This window comes from Lytechinus variegatus, chromosome 16 (genome assembly GCF_018143015.1).
Source record: "Lytechinus variegatus isolate NC3 chromosome 16, Lvar_3.0, whole genome shotgun sequence".
In the NCBI taxonomy this organism is placed as follows: domain Eukaryota; kingdom Metazoa; phylum Echinodermata; class Echinoidea; order Temnopleuroida; family Toxopneustidae; genus Lytechinus; species Lytechinus variegatus.
Window position 1 is genome coordinate 25,219,637 of NC_054755.1, and position 11,308 is coordinate 25,230,944.

The 11,308-nt window shown below is 33.3% G+C and overlaps 1 protein-coding gene across 1 annotated transcript in view; it reads left to right on the plus strand.

The window, feature by feature from the left end:
- The window catches only part of LOC121429937 (lysosome-associated membrane glycoprotein 2-like), a 31,674-nt gene extending 20,615 nt beyond the window's left edge, over positions 1-11,059 (plus strand). The window contains exons 5-6 of the mRNA XM_041627197.1: positions 2,210-2,374; positions 10,798-11,059. Of these exons, the coding sequence (XP_041483131.1) occupies positions 2,210-2,374; positions 10,798-10,943 (311 nt within the window). The 3' untranslated portion in view covers positions 10,944-11,059. The remainder of the gene's footprint in view (positions 1-2,209; positions 2,375-10,797) is intronic.
- Positions 11,060-11,308: the final 249 nt, after the last annotated feature.

An 11,308-nucleotide genomic window follows, 5' to 3' on the forward strand; every position in this document is an offset into this window, starting at 1 on the left:
TTCGTACGAACGCTGATTGACTAAGTTACATGTCCGAATGACTGGTCATCATTTCACTGTAAAAATACCGGTGTTAATTTAACACCAAACATAAAGGAAATCACCAGAGAAGTGTTGAAGCAACACCAGTTCGGCTTTAGGCTAACACCAGATACACATAATTTCAGCACAACACGGATCAGTGTTGAACCAATATTCATGATATCGGTTTGATTTTTACCAGGTGTTGCTTCAACACTTCCCTGGTGCTTTCCGATATAGATACCGGGCTGATGTTAAGTCAGCACCGGTGATTTTGCAGTGAATATTACGAACCACATTAACACCAATGAAAACACCACAAGATCAGCATGATTACCAGTCGTTCGTAAAGTCGCTCGTAACTTACGAACAGCTTATTAAACACCCACAGGACCAAACTACCAAAGCACTGGTGTTGATTTAACACCAGCCCGATTTATGTATTGGTAAATACCTGGGAAGTGTTGAAACAACACCAGTTAAGAATCAAACCGATAGTGGTTTAACACTGATTACACTGTATAAAATATTGGGTAAAATTTTTACCAACACGAGAGAAATTATGAAATTATGTCCGAACAATTTTGGGCAGTATTTTACTCAATGCGGGAAGCATTCTCCAGTAAGGTAAACAAAAAAGACTTTAAAATGGGCAAAATTTTCATCACACTGGATAAATAAAAATGCCCTAAAGAAATGCCTAGTGCTGTTTTGACACATAATTACCCACATGGAGCATTTTTACCAAATATTTTTTTAGAGTGTAGTGTTGTTTAAATGCCTATCAGGTGTTCGCCTAAAGCCGGAGTCATGACTGTTTCAACACGTCTCTGGTGTTTTCAGATAAAGATACCGAGCTTGTGTTAAATCAACACCAGTATTTTTGTAGTGCGCCTGTCCATAAAGACTACAATTTTGGTTTCCATTTAATAATTTATTCCATTGAAACCTAAATTACATTACCAACTGCTCATATATAGACCAATTTTGTTGTCTCGTTTGGGTGGTCCTTGAGGTATCATCGATGTAAAGAAAGGAGTATATACATGTACACTCTTCAAAGTGATGCTCCAGGCAGAAGGAATTAATGTTTAATAAATATAGTAAAATTCAAAGAGCAAAGTGCTGAAAATTCGATCAAAATCGGGTAACGAATAACAAAGTTCGTGAATGCTAACGATTTGCATTATTCCTGTGTAACAGTTTCTAGGTATGTCTTCATGAATATTCATTACTTGTGCTGATGATGTCATATCCCCACTTGTTCTTTCGTTTTTGTTTTCTTTTTTTCTTTTAGATTGTTCTTTTAGCCTGATGTTGCCATCATAAAATGATGAAAAGTGGTACATGACTACCACGTAAAAACCATGATTGAATTCAAAGTACAAGGTTTTACATCAAGCTAACTAAACATTTTATTACATGAAACTAGTTTCATTTATTATTCATTTTTTCTACCTTATTTCATCATATTGGAGACACATCATTTACACATGTATGATAAGATATAACAATTATGATTTTATGTAATAACATAATGTGAGGATGTGACATCATCAGTCCTCCTAATGAATATTCATGACGACGTGCATATAAATTCTTTCATAAAATATTGATACAATTTAAAATTCAATAACTTTGTTATTTGTTATGCGATTTTGATGAATTTTTCAGCATTTTGCTTTGTGAATTTTAATCTATTTATTAAGATATAAAAATACTCAGCACGGAGCATCCCTTTAATAGGAAAAAAAGTTCAATTACAACACAGTAAAATATACAAGTACAAAGCTGTGAACCTTGCAGTTGTTGTTTAATCGGATATATTAAGTTGACAGTGGAGTCATGAGAAGTCAACAGGTCTCGAGTCAACGACATTTATTCAGATGTTAGGATTACATTTTATTTGTATTATTCTTTTACTTTGTACAATGAAGATTCCGGAGCTCACATATCTCCATACCTACTTCAATTAAGTTCATTGAAAATGTTTTTATTTAGTCATTTCTGGATCAAATTTGCTCAAATAAACGGTGAGCAAATATATATTCTGAATTATTAATAAGTAATGCAGGATCGTATTTTGAGCTCGGATTAATTCCATCTGAATTACCAAACACCCTCTCCCGTGATGACTTCCTCTTAAAATGTGCTTGACTTTTTTTCCAAATCGTTTTATTTTCAATAGATATCATCGATACTCTGAATGTTACAGGGAAATTTTTCTCTGTTCCTCTTGGGGAGCATTATGTGTGTGATAGGTTATCATTTGATCTCGGCACTGCTATGATAGAGCTATCTTCGCCCCTCTTCCAACCATTAGTAGAACATACTACGGATGGCTGCGGTCACGGTAAGCAATTTAACAAATACTCTCCAAAAAACAAGAGAAAGTGGAACAACATTTTCAACAAAAGATATTGTTTTCAATTATAATTATAATAATAATAATAATAGGCATTTTATAGCGCCATCTATCTAGAAATATTATATTCCGAGGCGCATTGTTTTTATTGTTATTACCCCGGCTTTAGCTCGAGCTGCCTTTCAGCGCTCATGCTTTCAAGAAATTCATCCTGCCGGGTACCCATTCACCTCACCTGGGTCGAGTGCAGCACAATGTGGATAAATTTATTGCTGAAGGAAATTCCGCCATGGCTGGGATTCGAACCCACGACCCTGTTTCAAAGTCAGAAGACTTATCCACTGGGCCACAACGCTCCACGCTAAAATCCTTATTGTCATGATGCATTGATTTTTTATAATATGCGCCAACCGTTCATGCAATCAGACCCCTGTTACACCCACAAATGTAATAATCGCCCACAAATGTAATAACGCCCACAAATGTAATAACACTTTACCCACAAATGTAATAACGCCCACAAATGTAATAACACTTTACCCACAAATGTAATAATTTCACCCACAAATGTAATAACGCACTTTACCCACAAATGTAATAATTTTTGATCGCCCACAAATGTAATAATGACTTTACCCACAAATGTAATAAATTTGAAGAGATTTTTGGCAAATACGGTTCTAAGCTAAAATTGTATAGTAATGCGTTCATTTAGCACAAACGTGCAAAGTCTCATTTCCTGACCCGGTTAATTAACAAATTATAATATAAGTCCAAAGTCTTTATTCAAAACCCGGTTTTTTCAAAAATTATAATATAAATCCAAAGTCTTTATTCCAGATCCGGTTGTTTCATAAATAATAATATGAGCCCAAAGTCTTTATTCCAGACCCGGTTGTTTCAAAAATAATAATATGAGCCCAAAGTCTCTATTCCAGACCCGGTTGTTTAAAACATTATAATATAAATCCAAAGTCTTTTTCCAGACCCTGTTGTTTCAAACATTATAATATAAATCAAAAGTCTTTATTCCAGACCCGGTTGTTTCAAAAATTATAATATAAATCAAAAGTCTTTATTCCAGACCCTGTTGTTTCAAAAATTATAATATAAATCCAAAGTCTTTATTCCAGACCCGGTTGTTTCAAAAATAATAATATGAGCCCAAAGTCTTTATTCCAGACCTGGTTGTTTCAAAAATAATAATATGAGCCCAAAGTCTTTATTCCAGACCCGGTTGTTTCAAAAATTATAATATAAATCGAAAGTCTTTATTCCAGACCTGGTTGTTTAAAAATTATAATATAAATCCAAAGTCTTTATTCCAGACCCGGTTGTTTAAAAAATAATAATATGAGCCCAAAGTCTTTATTCCAGACCCGGGTGTTTAGAAAATAATATAAGTCCAAAGTCTTTATTCCAGACCCGTTTGTTTCAAAAATAATAATATAAATACAAAGTCTTTTTCCAGACCCTGTTGTTTCAAAAATTATAATATAAATCAAAAGTCTTTATTCCAGACCCGGTTGTTTAGAAAATAATAATATAAGTCCAAAGTCTTTATTCCAGACCCGGTTGTTTAAAAAATAATCATATGATCCAGAAGTCTTTTTTCTAGACCCGATTGTTTCAAAAATGATAATATAAGTCCAAAGTCTTTTCTCCAGACCCGGTTGTTTAAAAAATTATAATATAAATCCAAAGTCTTTTTCCAGACCCTGTTGTTTCAAAAATTATAATATAAATCAAAAGTCTTTATTCCAGACCCGGTTGTTTAAAAGATAATAATATAAGTCCAAAGTCTTTATTCCAGACCCCGGTTGTTTAAATTGAAAATTTATTTCAAAAATTATAATAATTATAAAAAACAAAGACCCACGATCCTATTTATGTTGAATAACATGGAAATGTAGCGTAGTCTTTCTGTCAGACCCAGTTATAAAAGTCATTAATAACACAACAACAACAAAACAAAGACCCTGCAACCATTAAAGGTCAAGTCCTCTTCAGAAAAAATGTTGATTTGAATTAATAGAGAAAAATCAGACAAGCACAATGCTAAAAATTTCATCAAAATCGGATGTAAAATAAAAATGTTATGACATTTCAAAGTTTTGTTTATTTTTAACAAAATAGTTATATGAGCGAGCCAGCTACATCCAAATGAGAGAGTCGATGATGTTACTCACTCACTCTTTCTTTTGGTTTTCATTGTTTGAATTATACATTATTTCAATTTTTACGAATTTGACGATAAGGACCTCCTTGCCTAAAGCACAAAATGTTAAAATAATAAATTTCCACGTGTTGCAGGGAGGATTGAAACTTTATTTCACATGACAAGGACGAGAAAATAAAAATATTTCATATTTCATTTAAGAAAATACAAAAGAAATAATGAGTGAGTGATGTCATCAGTTCCTCATTTGCATACCGACCGAGATGTGCATATAACTGTTTTGTGAAATGAAGCCAAACATTAAAATGCCATAACTTTCTTATTTTACATCCGATTTTGATGAAATTTTCAGTGTTATGCTTGTTGAATTTTTCTCTTTTTATTCATATCAAGTTTTTGTTGGGGTGGACTTGTCTTTTAAAAAAAATAAATTCTTGTATATTCCTTCCTTTTTCCTTTGAAAACACCTAAATAACAAAACATTAAAATACATATGAAAAAAAAATGAGAAATAAGATATCAGTAAACAATAGGGGGATTACTTCCCGAAAACGATAATGTTGTTGATTGACGATCTATGATATATTATATAAAAGAAAAACATTCTAACAAGAGGGGATAACAATTCCATTCCATGTTTTTATTTGGCAATAAGTCATGATTGACTATTTTTGCCACCCACTGTATGAGAAGTAGGGTAACAATTTTATTTAGTATTATTTTTATTACTTCTTTTTGTCTCACCTCCATAGCAGAGTGAGACTATAGGCGCTGCTTTTCCGACGGCGACGGCGGCGGCGGCGTCAACATCAAATCTTAACCTAAGGTTAAGTTTTTGAAATGACATCATAACTTAGAAAGTATAAGAACCTAGTTCATGAAACTTGGCCATAAGGTTAATCAAGTATTACCTAACATCTTATTAGAGTTTCACGTCACATGACCACGGTCAAAGGTCATTTAGGGTCAATGAACTTAGACCATGTTGGGGGAATCAACATCAAAATCTTAACCTGAGGTTAAGATTTTGAAATATCATCATAACTTAAAAAATATATAGACCTAGTTCATTAAACTTGGACATAAGGTTAATCAAGTATCACCAAACATCCTGCATGAGTTTTACGTCACATGACCAAGGTCAAAGGTCATTTAGGGTCAATGAACTTTGGCCGATTCGTGGGTATCTGATGAATTACAATCAAAACTTAAAAAGGTTTTGGATCTGATTCATGAAACTTGGACATAATAGTAATCAAGTATCACTAAACATCCTGGGCAAGTTTAAGGTCACTTGGTCAAGGTCAGAGGTCATTTAGGGTCAATTAACTTTTACCGAATTGTTTTTTTGTTGTTGTTGAATTACCATCATAACTTTGAAAGTATGTTGGTCTAGTTCATAAAACTTGGACATAAGAGTAATCAAGTATCACTGAACATCCTGTGTGCATTTTAGGTCACATGACCAAGGTCAAAGGTCAATGAACTTTGGCCATAATGGGGGTATCTGTTAAATTACCATCATAACTTTGCAAGTTTATTGATCTGACTTTTGAAACTTGGACATAAGAGTAATAAAATATCACTGAATATCCTGTGCAAGTTTCAGGTCACATGATCAAGGTCAAAGGTCATGTGAGTTCAATGAATTTTGGCCACATTGGGGGGTATTTGTTGAATTACCATCCTATCTCTGTAAGTGTATTGGTCTTGTTCATAAAACGTGGAAATAAGAGTAACCAAGTATCACTTAACATCTTGTGCGAGTTATAGTAGTATTCAAAGTCAGCACTCTGCTATGTTGAATCGCGTGATGCAGGTGAGACGGTCAGAGGCATTCCACTTGTTTATTATTATTATTTCTTGTATATTCATTCCTTTTTTTTATGAAAAAAAAACCACAAAAACTTTTAATACATATAAAACAAAAAAATGAGGAATAAGATATCAGCACACATATGGGATTACTTCCCGTAAACGATATGGTTGTTTATATAAAAGAAAATCATTCTAGCAAGAGGGGATAAAGTTTTAACAAGTTCTTCGTTACTTTAAATTTTCAGTGTACCAAGCACCATTTGTAATATATTCAGCATTTCTTTTTATTAGTTACAATTCCAATAATCTCAGTGGCCTAAGATATATTTTCTGGGGTTATATTGACCCGTTAAGTAAAGAGAGAGAGGATTTATGTGATCAAGAAGTGATAAGATTGGAAAAAAACTGATTTGAAATGACTGAAAGAGAGACAGGCAAAGAAAGAAGAGCCCCCTCCCACACCCGTACCAGAGTTACGGAGTTAGGCTGTCCCGTCGGTGGATTCAGGTCCATCAACATCTTGAGGTTTAATCTTTCCAGGGGCAAACGTGTGTGTGTGTGTTTGAGTTTTGTCAGACGTGTCTCAAACAGATATGATTATTTACGTCTGGGACCGACCTTTAACGTCACCATCCGAAAGACGTGACCAGGGCTCGAACCTCGAACCTCTGCATCAATTTGTAACTTCCCCACATAGCTTGGATTACAGGCGCACAACGCCCAGTCTTTAAATATGGTGTAGTCTTTGCTCTAGACCCATGCAGTTATTTCAAAATAGGAAATTATTAGAAACGATAAAAACAGACAAACTATATTAACAAAGACGCCACAATATCATTCATGTAGAATAACGTTGTTGTTGTTATTTTGGGTTTTTAAGGCGCGTACCATTCAGATCTGAATATTTACACCTTTTATTAATTTGACGTTTTTGTGGTATTCAATTCAATTCAATTTTATTTATTTCACTTCCATTAAACAAAAACAAGTTGTATACCAACTTACGGTATGCCTTATCACAGGGTTTTATAGTTTGGGAGATGCTGGTGTCTAAGTTTTTAGATTAATCTTTTGCTTAATTTGTATTTTAAGAGAACTGGATGTGGGGTAAAGACAACTCTCTAACCCAAGCATTTTAACTGGGTTTAATTTTAAAGATTGGTCTCAGCTTTGATTTTTTTTTCAATATTTGTTTATCTTATAAATAGCTAGGTCTAGACGAAGGTCTAAGCATAATAATAATGTTATTCAACAGGAATAAGAATATGACAAAGTCTTATGTTTTTAAGATTGTTTGAATTAATTTGTAAATGACTGGGTCTGGAATAGAGACAACGCTCTAAACATGTGCTTTTGTACTTGGTCTTAATTTGGAGGATTGTTTGTTCTTAGATTCGTTGTTGGGGGTTGGGTTTTATTGTTTTTTTATTCTTGAAATAATTGTGTCTGGAGGAAAGTCTACAATCGATCTCCATGTTATTCCACAGTAGTTAGATTATTGGGTATTTGTTTTAGACAATTTTATTTTTAAATAATAACCAAGTCTGGAAAATGGACGTTCTCTTTGCAAATGTATAATTACAATGTTTTGTAGGGGTCTAAGCTTAGTATTATTATACAAAAGAATCCGGGTGTGGGGTACAGACATATTTTTTACTGGGTGTAAATTTTAAAAATTGGTTTTAGATTTGATTTTCTTTTTTAATTCATTTCTTAGATAACCTGGTCTGGAGGAAAGAGTACGTTTTACAACTCATGTTATTCCAAGAGAATATGATAGGGTCTTATGTTAGAAGATTTTTTTTTTCGTAATTTTTGTAATGATTAGGTCTGGAGTAAAGACAATATTCTAAACCTCTTTTTAAATACATGTTCTTAGGTTCAAGGATTGCTTGGTATTAGATTTGGAGTTATTTATATTTTTACTCTTAGCCTTATTTTGAAAAACAAATGACTGGGTCTGGCTGAAAGACTACGCTATATGTCCATATTATCCAGCATTAATAAGATTATGGGGGTCTTTATACGGTTTTTTGTTGTTGTTGTTGTTGTATTGTTATTTACAATTTTTGAATAACAGGGTTTTGAGAAAAGGCTAAGCTCGATTTTCTTTTTTTCCACTGGAATATCATTATGGTATCTTAGTTTGGACTTATATTATAATTTTTGAAATAACTGGGTCTGGAAAAAAGACTTTGGACTTACATTATAATTTTTGAAACTACTGCGTCTGGAAAAAGACTGGACTTTTGTGCTATATGAAGGCATTACTATATGGTTTTAGTTTTTAGTTTTAAATAACCGATCTGGAGGAAAGACTATGCTTGATTCTCAATTTACTCATAGCGCGTATATTCACAATACGTTCAGTAATTTAAAACAACAACAAAGACTTTGATTCCACCGGAACATCATTATCGTATCTTAGTTTGGACTTATATCATAATATTTGAAACAATCGGGTCTGGAATAAAGACTTTGGACTTATATTATTATTTTTTAAACAACCGGGTCTGGAATAAAAACTTTGGATTTATATTATAATTTTTGAAACAACAGGGTCTGGAAAAAGACTTTGGATTTATATTATAATTTTTGAAACAACCGGGTCTGGTGAAAAGACTTTGGACTTATATTATCATTTTTGAAACAATCGGGTCTGGAATAAAGACTTTAGGCTCATATGATTATTTTTTAAACAACCGGGTCTGGAATAAAGACTTTGGACTTATATTATTATTTTTTAAACAACCGGGTCTGGAATAAAGACTTTTGATTTATATTATAATTTTTGAAACCACAGGGTCTGGAAAAAGGCTTTGGATTTATATCATAATTTTTTAAACAACCGGGACTGGAGAAAAGACTTTGGACTTATATTATCATTTTTGAAACAATCGGGTCTGGAATAAAGACTTTGGATTTATGTTATAATTTTTGAAACAACAGGGTCTGGAAAAAGACTTTGGATTTATATTATAATTTTTGAAACAACCGGGTCTGGTGAAAAGACTTTGAACTAATATTATCATTTTTGAAACAATCGGGTCTGGAATAAAGACTTTAGATTTATGTTATAATTTTTGAAACAACATGGTCTGGAAAAATACTTTGGATTTATTTCATAATTTAAAAAAAAGGGTCTGGTGAAAAGACTTTGGACTTATATTATCATTTTTGAAACAATCGGGTCTCGAATAAAGACATTAGGCTGATATGATTATTTTTTAAACAACTGGGTCTAGAATAAAGACTTTGGACTTATATTATCATTTTATAAACAATCGGGTCTGGAATAAAGACTTTGGACTTATATTATCATTTTTTAAACAACCGGGTCTGGAATTAAGACTTTGGATTTATATTATAATTTTTAAACAACAGGGTCTGGAATAAAGACTTTGGATTTATATTATAATTTTTTTAACAACTGGGTCTCGAGAAAAGACTTTGGACATATCATTTTTGAAAAAATCGGGTCTGGAATAAAGACTTTAGGCTCATATGATTATTTTTAAACAACCGGGGTTTGAATAAAAACTTTGTACTTATATTATAATTTTTGAAACAACAGGGTCTGGAATAAAGACTTTTGGCTCATATTATTATTTTTTAAACAACCGGGTCTGGAATAAAGACTTTGAATTTATATTATAATTTGTTAATTAACCGGGTCAGGAAAAGAGACTTTGCACTTTTGTGCTATATGAACGCATTACTATACGATTTTAGTTCAGAACGGATTTGCCAAAAATCCCTTCAAATTTATTACATTTGTGGGTAAAGTCATTATTACATTTGTGGGCGATCAAAAATTATTACATTTGTGGGTAAAGTGCATTATTACATTTGTGGGTGAAATTATTACATTTGTGGGTAAAGTGTTATTACATTTGTGGGCGTTATTACATTTGTGGGTAAAGTGTTATTACATTTGTGGGCGTTATTACATTTGTGGGCGTTATTACATTTGTGGGTGCAACAACCCCCCCCCCCCCCCAAAAAAAAAAAAATGTGTTCGCTATCGGTCTTTCGATTTGTAAAACGGATATTTTGTCTCGAATGTTGATATATTTGTCTACCGCAGATAGATTTATAACATTAATCTTAACAAGTAAAAACCATACATGATTAAAGTCATCGCTGGGCCTAGCTTGCCCCCTGTCTCTCGCAACTCGCCCCCCCCCCATCCCCCCATACCTCTCTCTATTTCATCTTTCCCCTCTCGTTTTCCATTCTCTCTCATTCTCCCACCGCTTTCTCTTGCTTTTTCTTTCTCCCCATTTATTCATGTTAATATAGAATTTGATTTAATCTCTATAACACACTCATGTATAATGTCACTCATTATATCTCTCTTAACCCCCCCCCCCCCCTCCCAACCCTCCCGATACGTACTACCTTCTAATTTCAGCTCATGAGTGTGATGATGATGATGATGATCCAAACGTTGGCCTCATCGTTGGTTGTTGTGTCGCGGGAGTTGCAGCTGTAGTTGCAGGGGGGTTCACCATCTATCTTATCAAGAACCGCAAGAAGGATAGCTACGATAACATATAAGTTTTATATTTCAGCTTTATTTCTGCTCTCGAAGATAAATACCAACAAATCAGTATGAGCAGTTGAACATTTGCAAATGTGATTTTAATGAACTTACCAAACAAGACAGAAATCAATGAAATCAACGTTTATATTTGAAAAAGAAACCTGAACTCTGGAAAACGTCAACATTGTCATCAGGAACGATCAACATTGAGATTAAATCGACTGTGCAGATCTTCAAGGAAGAAAAATGCGTTGAACTTTAAGTTGATAGACACGATATGATTCGAAGAGATGGGCTTGTTAACGAGGTGATTTACCTGGTATACAAATAGTGAATGTTCTTTCATTCGGGCAATGGACAGACCACTTATTGGGTGAAA